The sequence below is a fragment of the Artibeus jamaicensis genome, unplaced genomic scaffold (genome assembly GCF_021234435.1).
Source record: "Artibeus jamaicensis isolate MK-2021 breed Jamaican fruit bat unplaced genomic scaffold, CSHL_Jam_final contig_3290, whole genome shotgun sequence".
NCBI classification, from domain to species: Eukaryota; Metazoa; Chordata; class Mammalia; order Chiroptera; family Phyllostomidae; genus Artibeus; species Artibeus jamaicensis.
This window is the reverse complement of record NW_026521779.1, coordinates 586,334-603,773: the sequence shown is the minus strand read 5'-3', so window position 1 is coordinate 603,773 and position 17,440 is coordinate 586,334. Positions and strand designations below refer to the sequence as shown.

Here is a 17,440-nt window from a genome sequence, read left to right as displayed (position 1 = left end):
GGCACCTCCTATGTGCTGAGCTCTGCATTGAACAAGGCTGCTGCTTGCAGGACTCCAGGGGGACACCATTCAGAAGCTGACACTGATGTGCTTTTCACCCCCTAGGCAAAGATAGCGTGAGAGGTGTGATGTGTCCAAGGCTGGATTTTGCTATCTGTTGGGTGACCCTCCCACCAAGTTGCTTTTTCTCTCTGACCCTCTTATCTGCAAATGGGAGGCAGAGTCGCTGCATCTCACAAGTTTGTTCAGTGGCAAAATTGAGTCAAAACAGATGAGAACACAGTCCAAGGAGAGCAGGAGACTCGGTTTGGGCTCAAGAAGGAGGCATGGAGTCTAGATCCTTAAAGGGCAAGGGTCTTGCAGAAAAATAGACATTGGTGATGATGATGATGATAGTATGAATGTGGACCTAGACATGCCGCCTGGATTCAAATAGCAGCTCTACAATTCGGTAGCTGTGTGTTAGTTACTCCCCCAATTGGCCCTCAGTGTTCTTCTCTGGGAAATGAGGTCTAGTAACAGCACCCACCACACGGATTTGTCATTGAGCGGAATAAGGGAGTTTACTCACAAAAGCCCTCAAAACAATGTCGGGCATACAGTTAGTGCTTGATAAATGCTTAACGCTATTTCGAGTATCATGTGCCAGACACAATTCTAAGTTGTTGTTGTTTTTTCAAATGGGTGTTAATTAACTTATCTACTCTCTATGAAACCCTAGAAGGTAGGAGTTATTATTTTCCTCACTTTGCAGACCAGGAAACTGAGACTCGGAGAAGTAAATTCACTTGCTCTGGATTATATTAAGCTGGAATGGTGCTTAATCAGTCTGGCTCCCAAATATATATATGTTCTTAACCATGAGGTCCTCCATAAATAAAGAGTAAAGGAAAGAAATAACAGGAAAGGAAAGTCAAGTTCAATGAGGTTGAATATTCTAGCCATCAAAGCTGAAAGCTAGGCCTGAGTGGAATCACAATCTCAAACTGTGACACCATGTCACAAAAATAGAAAAGTAGCTGGGCCAACCGAGAGCCCTGACTTTGGGTGTGATAGAAACTGAGCCCCAAGCATTAACTCTCTTCATCTTTTGCATGGAATGCCTTCCCAGATGCAGGACCTGATGGAAATACCAAGCCAGATGAGGTGGTGGCCTCCAGTAAGCAGCAGAGAAGGTCCCCCAAGACTTTGTCTGGGCGCCCACCCAGCTGGCAGGGACCCCAAAGGATTCTGCAGCACAGTCAAGACTTCCTCAGGAACTGTTGTGACAAGGGTTGCACCAAGAAGGAAATCAGCATGTACTGCTAGACCAGGGACTGGGTAGCCTGGGCTACAAGGGGGAATGCTGAGTACCTGTCTCTGGCCTCTCTTACATTCATTCATCAGCAAGTCATTGAGGCCAGGCATTGCGGACTCCAGCACAATCCCCCCAAATAACCCAGATCTTCTACTTGGCCAGATGGTCGCTGCAGATTCTGACCCCTGACCTCTCCCAAGCCATATCATGCCTTTCTCTGGACTATACTGTCTCTTGTCCAATGGTGTCCCTACTCTCCCCAAACTGGCCATGCTGAAGAAGCCATTGCCAAAATTGTTACTGTCTCCTGCCCGAACTGTGGCCACAGTCCCACGGCCATCCTATATGATGCCCTTGCCCCAGTCTAGTCTTTGCCCACTCCCTTCCCCCTGCTTTCCAGCCCCTCTCCCTCCAATTCCACCTGCTGGGGTTCTAAGGCTGCGGACCTCAGGGGTGGTGTTGAGACCCCTGAGTTCCTTTCATATCCTGGGTTGAGAGGTTGGGTAGGGAGACACATGAGAAGCTTCTCCAACCCTAATAATAAAAGTTGCAAAGGACTCCTCGGTATGTGTGTTGTTGGGGTCGCTCAGTTTCAGGAGAGCTAGGCCCATCCCTCTGACACCTCCCCCAGACACCCCAGGCCGCCTACCCCCTCCCCCTCCCCCCCCCGGGGACTTCCCGCTGCCGGGTGGGGGGGGGGGAAGGGGCGGACCCGAGCACAAGGTGCGGAGGCGGCTGGGAGGGGTGGCTCGGCTTCCCGTTGCCGCTGGTTGCCGCTGGGTCGCTGGATCCCGAGAGCGAGACCCGCGGCAAGTCCGCCGGGGCCCAGCAGGGCCGGGCCTGCCTGGGGGAGGGTACTGGGGGAAACTGGTGGGGGCCATGAGGGGGGCCCGGGCCGCCCCCTGCCGGCTGCTGCCAAAGCAGAAGCTGGCGCTGCTGCCTCTGCTGTTGCTGCTGTTCCACCGGACGAGTCCTCACGGTGAGTTCTGGGGCGAGCTCTGCCGCGCGGTCACCCTTAAAGCGTAAATCCTCCAGGGCGAGCTCCAAGTTCGTGGAATGAATGACAGATGTGCAGACGCTACTCTGCTCTTCCTTGGGCAAGGATGGGGTGAAGAAAAGAGCGGGGAATGGGAGGCAGGGGATGGAAGCCAGAGCCCAGGAGTGGGGGGCACTTGGTGTGGTAACAGGATGTGGCTGGCTGAGGGAGGGGAGGAGTTACGCACAAAGCCTGGGTAGAGGTGCCCAGGCCCTCTTGCTCCTGCTCACTTCTATAAGAGACCTTATCGCCTCCACGATTTTCAGTAGTTGGGGGACGTTCAGGTTCTGGGCTGTGCAGGCGGCTGGGGGAGTTGATCCCCTTCACTAGGACCCTCCCACCTCCCTTCTAGGCAGCCCCAGGCCCCTGGGGTGCTATGGTGTTGGACCCTTGGGCGACTTGAACTGCTCGTGGGAGTCTCTTGGAGACCTGGGAGCTCCGTCCATGCTGTACCTCCAGAGCCAGAAGTAGTGAGTACAATGGGGTGGCTTGGGGAAACTGAGACTTTGGCGCAGGGTGACTTTCCAGGTCCCCTCCTTGTTTGGTTGAGAGGACCCTGGAGACCTGCCCCCAGTCCTCCCCAACTCTCAAGCCCTTCAACAATGCCAGGTTCCCTCATTTCCTTCCTGCACAGCCCTGGACCACTCTCCCTCTCTCAGACTCTCCTACTATCACACGGCAGTGATAAATGAAACCTGCCTCCCAGGGTTGGTTCTGAGGATCCACTGAGTGAGGCACTCGGTGAAGAGAAAATGTTTTTATTGCTGTGTGGCCTTAGGCAAGTAGCTTAACCGCTCTGGACACGCTGCAGTAAAAGAGACAGACAGAAAGCCTGGTCCTCTGGGGGCCCACAGTCCAAGGGGCAACTACCATTCCTTCACGATGAATCACACCTGGAAACTCCAAATCATTTCAAATTTGAAAAAGTAAAAAGGGCATTGAAAAGTAAGAACCAGAGTTGGGGGCTGGCTTTTTTTTTAATGGTGTAAAATACATATATAAAGTTTACCATTTTTTCCTCAACCATTTTTAAAAAAGATTTTATCTATCTTTAGAGGGGAAGGGAAGGAGAGAGGGAGAGAATAATCAGTGTATGGTTGCCTCTCGTGGGTCCCCTGCTGGGAACTGGTCTGCAGCCTAGGCATGTGCCCTGACTGGGAATGGAATCGTAATCGTTTGGTTCGCAGACCTGTACTCAATCCACTGAGCCACACCAGCCAGGGCACCTCAATCATTTTTAAGTATACAAGTCTATGGCATTAAGGACATTCATGTAGCTGTGCAACCATCATCACCATCCACCTCCAAAAGGGGACCTAGTTTTAATTGGTAGAGAATTGGGGAGTCAGAAAAGGATTTTTCCTTTTTTTAATGAGGTGAAGTTCACACAACGTAAAATTCACTGTGTTAAAGTGAACAATCCTGTGGCTTTGGTGCATTCACAGTGTTGTGCAACCACCATTTCTACCTAGTTCCAAAACATCTCCGTCACCCAAAAGGAAGTTCCATCCCCGTGAGCACTCATTCCCCACCCCTTCCCCAGCCCCTGGCCACCACCAGTGTATTTCCTGTCTCGGTGGACTTGCCTGCTCTGGACATTTCATATCTGTGGAATCATACACAATTGGTTTTTGTGTCTGGCTCCTTTCTCTGAGCATAATGTGTATGAGGTTCATCCACATGATAGCACATCGCAGAACTTCATTCCTCTTTATGCCTGAGTAATATTCCATTGTATGGATGGACCTCGTTTTGTTCATCCATCCTTCTGTTGATGGACATTTGGGTTGTGGTGACTGTGACTAGCACTGCTATGGACATGCATGTACAAGTTGTTGAGTCCCTGTCTTCAGTTCCCTTGGGTAGGTATATGCCCAGGAGTGGAATTGCTGGGTCATACGGCAGTTCTGTGCTTAACTTTTTGAGGGACTACCAGACTTTTCGACAGCAGTTGCACCCTTTCACATTCACCCCAGCAGTGTATGAGTGTTCCCATTTCTCCACATCTTCACCAACGTGTGCTTTTGTTGTTGTTTTTATAAAGGACTTGTTTTGAGCCTTTGAAATTCAGTCCTTGGGAACTTCCTCAGCTCCTCTCCCTCACCCACATCTGATCCATCAGCAAGCCTTGCTGGCCCCACCTCAAATCTAATCCAGAATCTGGCATTCCCCACTTCCTCAGCACCCACCCGGTTCATCTCCCATCATTGCTATCCTGGACAGTGCAGTCACCTCCTCCTCCCTGGGCTCTGGTTTCCACCCTCAACCCTACGGTCGGCCACAGCATCCAGAGGGCACCTGTGAACGTCCAAATCAGGGCTCATTGCTCCTCTGCTGCTCACAGCTTATCAGGGCTCCTACCTCAGTCAGGACAAAAGCCAGTCCTCCCTGAGGTCTGGATGTATGGGACAATGCTCCAACTGACTGGAACACTGGGCCAGGGCACCTGGCTCTTCCTCAACACGCCAGGCTGTTTCCCCTGGGGTCTTTGTACTCCCTAAAATGTTCTTCATGGCTCTACCCTCACATCCTTCAGGGCTTTATTCAAATGTCTCCTCATCTGAGAGGTCATTCCAGACTACCCTCCCTACAATAGAACTGTCACTCCTCACGCCATCTTCACACTGCATCCTCTTCACCCTGCTTGACTTTATTCTTTATATCACTCACATCACCATCAGTTATATACTGATGTCTCTCATCTGCCTCCGCCACTGGGAAGCAGAGAACTCGTCCTTACCTGCTCTGGTCATAGTCCTATTTCAGTTTCTACAGCTGGGCTCGCACAATATATATTTGTTGACTGAATAGTTGCATAGACATAAATGTACATATAGAGTAGATACTCAATAAATGCAGTAACCAATGTTTACAGAGCATGTATTGTGCACCCAATGGTCTTATACATGCATCCCATTTATTATCACATTGGTTCCCCTCTTCTATTCAGCCCTGTCAGCAGGTACTTTTATTGCCCTCTATGGAGATAAGGAAACTGAGGCACAGAGAAGTTAAGTTGCTTGCTTGAGGTCACACAGCTCTAAAGCAGCAGAGCTGATATTTGAACCCAGGTGGAGCAGTTGTTATTGTGAGTTGGGCCCAGCCCTGTGTACACCTCCTTTCAATTCCCGCATCTTTCCTCACAGTCATTCCAACAGAACCTGGACTGTGGCAGTGCCAACCGGGCAGAGCTGGGTGACCATCCCACGGGAACGGTTCACTGCATCGGATGAGCTCCTTGTCTGGGGGGCCAAGGCAGGCCGGCCTCTCTGGCCCCCAGTCCTCGTGAACCTGGAGACACAAAGTAACAGGCAGGAGGGGTGATGCTACCTGGAGGGGTTGGTGCTGGAGGCCCCGACTCATGTACCTTGGCCTCCCCTCCTCAGTGAAGCCGGAGGCCCCCCATCTGGACCCTGATGTGGATTTTACAGAAGATGACCCCCTGGAGGCCACTGTCCATTGGTCCCCACCTGCATGGCCACCGCATAAGGTCCTGGTCTGCCAGTTCCACTACCGAAAATGCCAACAGATGGCTTGGACCCCGGTGAGTGTCAAAGGGGCTTTCCCCCCACACTGTTCAGGGCACCATCCCTAGATGAGAGGCCACGCCCAGGGGCACTTCTTACCTGCCCTTGGAATCTGTCTGCATCCACGCAAGAGAACTGAACATACATATTCATTCTTCCACTAAAGAATTACCCCCTTGCCCTGGCTGGTGTGGCCCAGTATGGTTGAAGCGTCATCCTGTAAACCCAGCGTTATGGGTTTGATTCCTGGTCAGGGCACATGCCTAGGTTGCAGGTTCGATCCCCAGTTGAGGCAACCAATTGATATTTCTTTTTTTAAAATTGTTATGTTAATTGTTGTTCAAGTATAGTTTTCTGTCTTTTACTCCCATCCCAGCCCACCCAGCCATCCCTCCATTTCCACCCCCCTAGTTTTTGTCCATGTGTCCTTTATAGTCGTTCCTGCAAATCCTACCCCTGAAATTCCCTCCCCCTCTCCTCAATTGATATTTCTTTTTTTATTTTTATTTTTATTTATTTATCTTTAGAAGGGAAGGGAAGGGGAGAAGGAGAGAAATATCAATGCATGGTTGCTTCTGGTGCATCCCCTGCTGGGAACTGGCCCCTGCTGGGAACTGGCCTGCAACCCAGGCATGTGCCCTGCTGGGAATCAAACTGCAGTCTTTTGGTTCGCAGGCCCGTGCTCAATCCACTGAGCTACACCAGCCAGGGCTTTGATATTTCTTTTATATCGATATTTCTCTCTCTCCCTTCATCTCTCTCTCTGACATCAATAAATATATATAATTTTTTTAAATTAAAAATTACCCCCCCAAATCTATAAATTTCATGCAGTCTAAATCCAAATTCCACTTGAATTTTTTTTTAATTTTAGAAAACAAAGTTTTTATTCACCCTCCAAGAAAGGAGAGGGACATGGTATGGAGAGATGTACCAGCATTGAGGGGTGGCGGCTTTGAGCTTTCATTGGCTTGTAATTGGATTAAAGTAGGGTGTGGGGTTGCTATTGTGTGGCCCTTGGCTGTAGTTTGTAACAGGAGGCTGCAGTGTGTTCCAATGTTATCTTCTGCCTGTGGCTGTAGAGAGCGGTTAGTTCTGTTCTTCCAGAAATTTCTAGTCCTGGGGTGGAGCTGAGAAGAGTGAAAGGGCAGTCGTGGTTAACAAGGTCACAGGCCTGCTGGGCAAATGGTGCCACAATAGGAAATGGGGCTGGCTTTGTCCTTTCATTTCCCCCCTCTGGTTTTAAAATGGATTTATTCTTAATGACCTGGCCTGGTTCTGGTCGTAGGGAGTAGGAATGGAGATCTTTTCTTTGGTACCTACTCAGGTGGGCTAGGGCTGCAGAGCTGTCCCTGCCTGTGGGTCTGTGTGTGGGTCATTAAGGGGAAGAGGGTGGAATTGGACAGCCCGAAAACCAAGAGCTGTGGCTGGAGGCCATTTTCCACTTGGAATTTTTGAGAAACAATAAACTTTTTTGGACATTTTTGTGATGAATAAAGTACTCAAATAGTTTATGTTAACCCTAAAATAAGAATAACAGCACTTAGCATCCTTTTACAGTTGAGGAGCAGGGCCTGGTTCTCATTAAACACTCAAAAAGAATAAAAGCAGCTGACATTTCTGAGACCTGCTGAGCATCAGGTCCCAGGCTAAGCAGTCAGCAGGGATTATCTTGATAAATCCCCCAACCTTTTCTACATAACAGACACTTTTAAGATCTCTAGTTCATAGACGGGGAAGCTGAACATCAGAGAAGTTAAGCATCTTTCCCAAGCTCACGTGAAAGAAGGTGGAAGACAAACCCAGGGTAGTGGGACCCCAGATGGAGCTGGGGGGCCTGCCATAAAAGCACACCCCGGAAGCTGCATATATCATTTCAGTGCATATCTGTGTCCAGAACTTAGTTACATGGTCTCACCTCACTGTAAAGGAGGCTGGGAAATGTAGTCTTTATTCTTCATAGCCATGCTCCCAACTGATACTGAGAGCTTTTATTTCCAGAGGAAGAAAGGGAGAATGAATATTGTGGATAACCAAGTCTTTTTTTTTTTTAGAAGCATTTTATTTTTTTATTTTAATTTTTTTATTGATTATGCTGTTACAGTTGTTCTATTCCCCCTCTTCATTCCCCTCCACCCTACCCCCCCGTCCCCACCATTACCCCCCTTTTAGTTTATGTCCATGTGTCTCAAGTTCTTTAGATTCTATCTACTGTCTATGCTACTTATTTTCTGTACCTTCTCCCCCCCTCTCCTCCTCCCACTCCCCTGTTGCTAACCCTCCTTGAGATCTTCATTTCTATGTTTCCACTCCTGATCTAGCTGTCCTTTTAGTTTGCTTTTGTTTTAGGTGTGGTTGTTAATAACTGTGAGTTTGCTGTCCTTTCACTGTTCATGTTTCTTTAACTTCTTTTTCTTAGGTAAGTCCCTTTAACATTTCATATAATAAGGGTTTGGTGATGATGAACTCCTTGAATTTGATCTTATCTGAGAAGCACTTTATCTGTCCTTCCATTCTAAATGAAAGTTTTGCTGGATAGAGCAATCTTGGTTGTAGGTCTTTGGATTTCATGACTTGGAATACCTCTTTCCAGCCCCTTCTTGCCTGTAAGGTCTCTTTTGAGAAATCTGCTGACAGTCTGATGGGGACTCCTTTATAGGTGACTGTCCCCTTAGCTCTTGCTGCTTCTAGGATTCTCTCCTTCATTTTAATTTTGGCTAATGTAATGATGATGTGCCTTGGTGTGTTCCTTCTTGGGTCCAACTTCTTTGGTACTCTCTGAGCTTCCTGGATTTCCTGGAAGTCTATTTCCTTTGCCAGCTTGGGGAAATTCTCCTTTATTATTTGTTCAAATAAGTTTTCCACTGGTGGCTGTGCCTTTCCCCCTTCTGGTACCCCTATAATTCGGATGTTGGAGCGTTTAAAGATGTTCTGGAGGTTCCTAAGATTCTCCTCATTTCTTTGAATTCTTGCTTCTTGGCTCTTTTCTGTTTGGCCATTATTCGCTTTCTTCTGGTCCACTCCATTGATTTGAGTCCCAGTTTCCTTTTCATTGCTGTTGGTGTCCTGTGCAATTCCATTCATTTCAATTAGTTTCGCCTTCATATATTTGTCTAATTTGTGGCTATAATCAACCAGTTCTGTGAGGATCCTGATCACCAGTGTTTTAAACTGTGCGTCTGAGAGTTTTGCTATTTCTTCATCGCTTAGATTTATATCTGGGGCTTTGAGATCTTCTTGAGCCATTTTTGGTCTGTTCGCGCCCTTTAAGTGTGAGGAGCGGAGCCTTGGACTCCCAGGTCGCTGGGTTGTGACGCTGTATGTGGGGGCGTGGTCAGAGCGGAGAAATGACAGCACCCTCTGCTGTTTCCCGGCTGGGTGAGGAGCAGAGCCTTAGGTGGTTCACCTGGGCCGGGCCACTCGGAGTTGCTGGGTTATGACGCGGTCAGGCCGAAGAATTTGTTGTTAACAGACTTCCGAAAAGTTCAATTTTTCTGTGTTCTGGCTGTGTTTTCTGTTGCTAATATTTAGTTGTCTCTAAACTTGGTTGTGTGAGAAGGCACGGCTTATCCACCTATGCCTCCATCTTGGCGGAAGTCCCCTGGATAACCAAGTCTTTAAGCCACAGCTTTTGATGCAGAACACCATAACATAGAGCAGACTTGTCATTGTGATTATTCATGCCATTCAGAGCAATGCTGAGTTGCAGACTTTGGGATCTGATTGCCTTTGTACAAACCTGAGCTCCAGCACTCACCAGTTCTATGACCCAGGGCAAGTCACTTCCTCTCTCTGGACTGCAGTTTTCCTAACCTGTAAAATGGTGGTAATAATATAATTTAATACCTACTGCTATATCTGGCACATAGGTCCCACTTTTAGAACTGAAAGTCCAATGTCTTGAGAATCCTCTCGGTCCCAGGCAAAGCAAGGTAGTTGGCTGCCCTGATGACATATGAGATCAAATACTGTCAACTCGGCTCTCGGGCTCATTGTTCTCTCCTGACTCTCTCTAGCTGGAACCAGAACTGAAGTCCATACCCCTGACCCCTGTTGAAATCCAGGACCTAGAGTTAGCCACTGGCTACGAGGTGTCAGGACGCTGCCGAATGGAGAAAGAGGAGGATCTGTGGGGCGAGTGGAGCCCCGTTCTGTCCTTCCAGACGCTGCTCTCTGGTAAGGCTCTCCTGGCTTACCCCTCTACCTTCATCCCCTCTCCTGGAGGTCTGTCCAGTCACGCCCTTTTCATTTGTGCCCTTGTCAGCTCCAAAAGATGTGTGGATATCAGGGAACCTCTGTGGGACACAGGGTGGACAGAAATCCCTGCTTCTGTGGAAGGTGAGTTGTGGGGACCAGTTACATTTCTCTGCCACATGACCAGAAAGCTGTAACTACAATGACCTAAAGAAGACAGAAGTTACTGTACTGCCCTCTTGAGGTTGCTTCAAGGCTGAAAGGAGGGGAATGCTCAGAAAGGTCCTGACACAGGGCTGGGCCCAGAGCATACCTCCACCATCTGGGAGCTCTGAGCTGAAACAGGAAGATGGATACATGCGTTCTAGCCAGTGGGGACAGCAGCTAGTGTCAGATGGGCATTATGAGTTGACAGACAAGGAAGGGTACCATAGTCCTCACTGATCCAAATCTGTTAAGTACCTACTGTGTTCCAGGCATTGCTAGGCCCTAGCTCTAGTACATATGGCAAAGAACAAAACAACAGGGCCCATGTCTTTTTAAAAAATATTTTTATTTATTTATTTCAGAGAGAAGGGAAGGGAGGGAGAAAAAGAGGGAGAGAAATATTGATTGGTTGCCCCGGCACACCCCCAACCGGGACCCTGGCCTGCCCCCAGGCATGTACCCCGACCAAGAATCCAACTGGTGACCTTTCGGTTTGCAGGCCGGCACTCAATCCACTGAGCCACACCAGCCAGGGCTGATAAATGGGAGATATTAATCCCTTCTTTCTTTCATCCCTCAGGCCCCAGGGCACTGTGTGCAGGCAAGCTATAGAGTCTGGTTCCAGGTTAAAGGTCAGGAACTGATCCCCCAGGAGACTCCCTGCTGTAGCTCCTCCATTCCAACCCAGGCGGAGTGGGTTGCAGTGTCCGCCGTCAGTGCCACAAGCTGGGAGCCTCTCACCAACCTTTCTTTGGTCTGCTTGGGTAAGAGGCTGTGAACTTCCTCCACTCAGTGCCCTGGAAGTGCTCAGGAGGGGGCCTCCTGAGAGGGCAACTGAGGCTTCTCTTTCCTGTCCTCCAGATTCAGGCTCTGCCCCTCGTGGTGTGGTGGTCAGTAGCATTGCTGGGAGCACAGAGCTGCTGGTGACTTGGCAACAGGGGTCTGGGGAGCCACAGGAACATGTGGTGGACTGGGCTCGAGATGGAGAGCCCCTGGAGAACCTCAGCTGGGTCCGGCTTCCCCCTGGGAACCTCAGTGCTGTGTTGCAAGGTGAGGCCCCAGTGCACCTGGGCTCCCATCCCAGCTTTTGGAGAGCAGGCTAATGGGTGGGTATGCAGGAAAGAGTGTTATGCTTAAAGTATCATTAATTCATTGACCACCCATCATGTGTCAGGCTCTGTTCTAGACACCGGTATACAGTGATAGCTATTGGCACTTACCATAAGCAGTAAATTATTCAAACTTCCTTATAAAATAGGTTTCTGCTACTGTCATGCTTGATTTACAAATGATGAGAAAGGCCCAGGATGGTTAAATAACTTACCTGAGGGCTCACAGCAAATAGGTGGTAGGACCAGAATTTGTTTATTTATTTTAAATTTTTATTTGTCTATTTTAGAGAGAGAGGACAGGTGGGGAGAGAGAGACAGAGACAGAGAAACATCAATTTTTAGTTTCACTTATTTTAGTATGTGCCCTGACCAGGAATCTAACCCGCAATCTTGGCCAATTGGGATGACGCTCTAACTAAGCAAGCTACCCAGCCAGGGCTAGAACTAGGCTTTAAATGACAGTCAGGCTCCTGAAACCAAACCCTAAGTCATCACTCCACTCTCCCTCTCCGCAACATTCCTGCCCTCATGAGCCAACATTCTCGTGGGGCAGGCAGCCAATGAAACCAAAACAAGTACCTATAGTGTAATTGGGGCAAAATAAGTCAGTGTAAGGGGAGGGAAGGAGAGCCGCTATTTTATTATTATTTTTAAATGTTATTTATTTTTAGAGAGAGAGGAAAGGAGAGAGAAAAAGAGAGAGAGAAACATCAATGTGTGGTTGCCTCCAGCCCGTCCCCAACTGGGAACATGGTCTGCAACCCAGGCATGTGCCCTGACTGGGTATCGAACCAGTGATCCTTTGGTTTGTAGGCTGGCACTCAATCCACTGAGCCATACCAGCCAGGGTAAGAGTTGCTATTTTAGAAAGAAAGGTTAGGAAAGGCCTTTCTGGGAAAGTAGCATTTGAGCTAAGGCCTAAAGGAGGTGAAAAGAGAGCAAGAGGGAACAGACAGTGCGAAGGCCCTGAGGCAGGAATGTCTGATGTGTTAGAGTCAGTAAGGAGACCAGTGTGACAGGACTGGAATGAGTGAGAGGGAGAGTGGGAGGAGGTAAGGGCAGAGAGGTAATGGGACAGAGTGTGCATGGCATTTTGGGCCATGGGGAGGACTTTGCCTTTTTTTGTCTGAGTAAGGTGGGAGCCATAGAGGATTTTGAACAGAGGAGGGAGGTGGACTGACTCAGGTGCTCACAGGCACCCTCTGGCTGCTGTGGGGGGAGGAACAGACAAGGTTGAGTGGAGGGTGGTAGAAGCTGAAAGAAGGAACTGTGCTTGTCCAGGCAGGAGATGAGGAGGCGTGCACCAGGTGGGACTTAGGAGGGGAGAGAAGCAGGCAAGTTCTGGTTGGGGGGTCTTGGAACAGAATTTTTGGGACCCATTTGATAAGTTTGCACCTGAGAGGCTTATCCAGGTGCGGTTGTCTAGGAGACTCAAATGTCGGGTCTTGGGTCCAGCAATGAATTCCAGGCTAGGGCTTGACACTGGGGAATCCTTCCTTGAGGTTAAGAACTTGGTAGAGCATGAGAAGAGGTTGAGTGAGAAATGCAGGAAGGAGTCCTGAGGCCGGTAAGTATATATGGACAAAAGAAGAGGAGCCTTAATTCTGGAAAATTCCCAGTTGGGGAAGGCCATGCAGCAGCAGTAGTTTTGAGGGGGGACTGCAGGAACCTCACTTAACTGTGATGGATGGGATCAGGGCCCCCACCCTAGCTTGGTGTTTGACCATCTCCCAGCCTCCAGCATTTTCTGGCCTGAGGTCTGTTCCTGGTCCCTGAAGCATTTTGCCTGCCTGAGCAGAAGGCTGGAAGTTCAGGGAGTTAAGCCGCTTCAGATGCAGCCCGGACCAATGACAAATAAGGGTTGGTGTATAAATATCCCAGCTCCCTTCTGGAACTGAATGGGTCTCAGTAGCGTGCTCTCTGCTGCCTCCCAGAGGTCACTAGTGGGAGTGAACCTCCGTCGTGCACACTGGGAATTTACTCTCCAACGCACTGTTTATTCCCTGCTTTTCTTTACCGGTTCCGCTCCCCCACTGGCTCCCAGGGTGTTTTCTGGGTATACTTCCTGGATAAGTGACTCACACCCAGATCTTGATCTCAGCATATCGGTCTGGAAACACGAATGAAGGCTCCTTTTACGTAGGAAACGAGTGGGGGAGGAGGAGCCACCTTGAACTGGTCTTTGTTCCTACCCCGCCCCCATCCCAGGGAATTTCGAAGAAGGGGTCCCCTATCGAATCACAGTGACGGCGGTCTCTCCCAGGGGCTTGTACCCTGCTCCCCCAGTCTGGAGTTTCAGAGAGGAACTAGGTAAGCTATGGGGCTGGAAGATGGAGGGTCCTGGAACCGCGGCAGACCTTGACCCACTGGCTTTCTCCGCAGCACCTTTAGTAGGCCCAGCGCTTTGGCGACTCCAGGATGCGCCCCCAGGGATCCCCACCATAGCGTGGGGAGAGGTCCCAAGGCACCAACTTCGGGGCCGTCTCACCCACTACACCTTGTGTGCACAGAGTGGGACCGGGCCTTCTGTCTGCATGAATGGTGAGCTTTTCTGCCTCCCGTCCCTTGCTCCCAGCCCCCGCAAGACCCACCTATCAGTCTGCTTTACCTCTTGTCCTCAGATGGGCCCATCTGGTTCCCTCTCAGCCCGTGAGAGAATGCATGATGTTATCAGTTCCCTAGTGGACAATAAACCCGGTGGCTTTCAGTGTAATGTACTGTCATTTGGCCATTAAAAATGAAGACTCCAATCTATATTTATTGGCATTGAAAGATGCCTGTCAAATTTTATTAAGTGAAAAAGATAGAAGGATTCAAAACTGTGTGGGATGGTTCCATTTTTTGTAAAATAAACCCAGCATTGAGCAAAGCAGAGGCAGAAATAAATTTCCATCAGTGTCGACAGGATTGTAGGATTACATATGATTTTTATTTCTTTTTCATACCTTTGAGTGTAGACTAAATTTTTATTCTGGGCACAAATTCCTTTTCACTTTTTAAAAATATTTAATTTATTTATTTTTAGAGAGAGGGGAAGGGAGGGAGAAAGAGAGAGAAACATCAATGTGTGGTGGCCTCTCACTGCAACCCAGACAGTGCCCTGACTGGGAGTTGAACTGGCAACCCCCCTGGTTTGAAGGCTGGTGCACAATCCACTGAACCATGCCAGCCAAGGCCACAAATTCTTTTTTATAAAGCATCTTGATTACCCTTTTCTTTCCTAATAACAAAAATTGTCTGTGCTTGTTCCAAAAGCAGGCACATATCATTCAAGAATATCAGCATTTTTGTCATTTCACTGATATGGACAACAGAGCTTCCAGGTTTTCCTATGTGTATATTGGTTTTTTAAAGATTTCAAGGGAGAATATAACAAATCCTCATATGCCCACCACCGTCCAGCTTTAGCAATTACCTACATATTGCCAATCTTATTTCAGTTCACCCCATGCCCCCACTTGTTCCCCAAAGTCTTTGGTGTCCCTCCATCCCAAAACATTCAGTACTTCACATGTGTCCCTAATTGATAAAGCCTACTTTCTTAGTGTACTTTTCCATGACTGTATCTTACAAACATGTACACACATACACATATGTCATTAGGTTAAAAATTATACCTATTGTTATTATTAAAAGAGTACCATGTTGTAGGGTAGTGTTTGGCCCATGAATCTGACAGTGTTGTTTTGCAGCTTTCTTTTTTCATTTGATGACTTAACTTGGGCATCTTTCTTTGGCAGTATATCTTGATCCCTGTTCATGTCTCCTATAATCCCATGATAAATGAAAAATTGCTTCCTTTTTTGGCTTAAAAAAGCAATCCAGTTTAAAAAAAGTAAACAAAAATAGCTCTGGAAGGTCCAAATGTCCACCCTGGGTCTAAGGGGTCTCCCTCTACTGGGTTCTGTGCAGGTGAGGGATGTGGTACTCACCTATTCTTGTTTATTAAATTTATATATTTTTTTAGTGCTTTCTATATGCCAGGCTGACCCAGGTCCTGGAAATGTGGCCTTTGTGGGGCTTACTTTCTAATGGGGGAAATACAGGCATAAACAAAGTATATAATAATAACCTAAGCAATGTGTCAGATGGTGATCAGGGCTGGGTAGAGAATAAAGCAGGAAAGGTGGGTTGTGAAGATGAAATTTTGTATGTGATGGGGTAAGGGAAGGTCTCCTTAGAGAGGCAACATTTGTGCAAAGACCTGAAGGAGGGAGCCCTGTAGATATCTGGGGGAGTGTCACAGACAGAGAGAAAGCACATGCAAAGGCCCAGAGGTAGGACTTGACTATCTCCCTAACCTTTCTGGGTTTGTCCTTCAGTGAGTGGAAGAACCCAGAAAATCACCCTACCCAACCTTCCCTGGGGTCCCTGTGAGCTGTGGATGATGGCATCCACCATCGCAGGACAGGGCCCTCCTGGTCCCAGCCTCCGGCTTCATCTGCCAGGTAGGGGCTGCTCCATTTTAAGGGGACATGGAATGACTCTCTGGGCTTCAGTGATTGGGCAACCTTTGGCCTTAGGGGATAGTTATTGATGATGCATTTTGATTCTGCTAAGTACTACTGTAGGTTATTAGGAAATGTGTCTCTGACCATTTCACCCACCTCTAACCTTGACCTTTCACCGATTACTGCTCTGTTCACAGACCCCACTCCCACTCCAAGATTTTCCCCACATGTAGCTCCTACCCATTTTCATAAGTCCTGCTCATTTATCCATCTCTCTCACCCAAGCCCAGTACATCAATGAGCCTTACCTGCCCCCTCCACACTCCTGGTGTCTGACTCTTCTTTTGCCCCTCTCCCCCAGATAATACCCTAAAGTTGAAAATTCTGCCAGTTGTCATTCTCCTGTGGGGCTTGCTCCTGACATGCTGTGGCATAAGCCTGGCTACCTCTGGAAGGTGAGGCAGTCAATATATGGGCTTCTGCACAGTGGGAAGAGCAACTGGGCAATAACTGAGCTTCTGGGGTGAGGGGATACCCCAGGGCTGTGACATTCCTGGTTCCTGCAACCTAGGCATCAGTATCTGGCCACTTGGATTCTGTTCCCTGAGTCTTACCTGCCTTCCAGGTGCTTCCACCTGCAGCACAAGGTACTGCCCCGTTGGGTCTGGGAGAAAGTCCCTGATCCTGCCAACAGCAATTCCAGCAAGCCCTATGTAGAGGTGAGCAGAAACACTCACTGGCTTGTTGGGAACCTTCAGGGGGTTGGGGAATGCTGGGATGGGGGAGTGGGTAGAAGCATTGATGGAGAATGGGGGCCATAATCTCACCTATCTCTCTTCCCAGGAAATACCCCAGGCCCAGCCCCCCAGGGACTCGCCCACTTTGGAGGTGGAGGAGATGGAGCCACTGCCAGTTGTAGAGCACCCCCAGGCCTCCTCCCAGCTTGATTCTGGGTATGAGAAACACTTTCTACCCACACCTGAGGAGCTGGGCCTACTGGGCCCTCTGCCCCCAGGCCCCAGGGTTTGGCCTGAACCAGGCCAGGAGAGGAGTACTCATTTGACAACTGAAGACACTGAGGCTTAGAGACATAGAGCCACTCACCGAAGGATACCCAGCCAGGAAGACCTGAGATTGAAGGACCTCTACAGAAGAGGACCTGGCCCTATAGGGAATGTATGGATGGATGAAGGAATAAAAGAACATATACAAAATCCAGAGTGGTAGCCACTTCCCCAAATCTGTCCTTCTACTGTAACAAAACTATAGCTGGGTTCACTTCCAGCCTCTCTTGCAGCTAGGTGGGTCCAGGCATGTAGTCCTCACCAATGGAATGTAAGCAGAAGTGACTTGTGCCGAAGCTGGGACTGTGTGGGGCTCCTCCATATTCTCTTCCCTTTCCCATGAGCTGGAAGAACATTGACATGGCATGAGTTAGCTTCAGCCAGACCCAAGGGGAAGGTGGGGGCAAGAAGTGGAAAGAAACCTGAGTCCCTGAGTGACTGCATGGATCAGAGCCACCCAGAGAAATAAATTTATGTTTTTATAGTTACTATAGCTTGAGATCTTTTGTTACAGCAGCTGCGCTTGTAATAGTCACTGACTCATAATTTGAT

At 48.7% G+C, this 17,440-nt stretch overlaps 1 protein-coding gene across 2 annotated transcripts; it reads left to right on the top strand.

The window, feature by feature from the left end:
* Window positions 1-2,073: 2,073 nt before the first annotated feature.
* On the top strand, window positions 2,074-17,376 carry IL27RA (interleukin 27 receptor subunit alpha). 2 transcript variants are annotated; one of them, XM_037145806.2, is made up of 14 exons: window positions 2,074-2,276; window positions 2,686-2,803; window positions 5,480-5,637; window positions 5,720-5,877; window positions 9,877-10,036; window positions 10,125-10,198; window positions 10,842-11,025; window positions 11,123-11,311; window positions 13,582-13,683; window positions 13,756-13,914; window positions 15,696-15,821; window positions 16,186-16,279; window positions 16,396-16,543; window positions 16,668-17,376. In XM_037145806.2, exons 1-14 carry the CDS (start codon window positions 2,177-2,179, stop codon window positions 16,908-16,910), a joined length of 2,013 nt encoding a protein of 670 aa, XP_037001701.2. In that variant the 5' UTR covers window positions 2,074-2,176; the 3' UTR covers window positions 16,911-17,376. The 2 variants fall into 2 exon arrangements, with proteins under 2 accessions (XP_037001701.2, XP_037001702.2); XM_037145807.2 differs by having other exon boundaries at window positions 2,076-2,276; window positions 16,450-16,543.
* The last annotated feature ends 64 nt before the right edge of the window (window positions 17,377-17,440 follow it).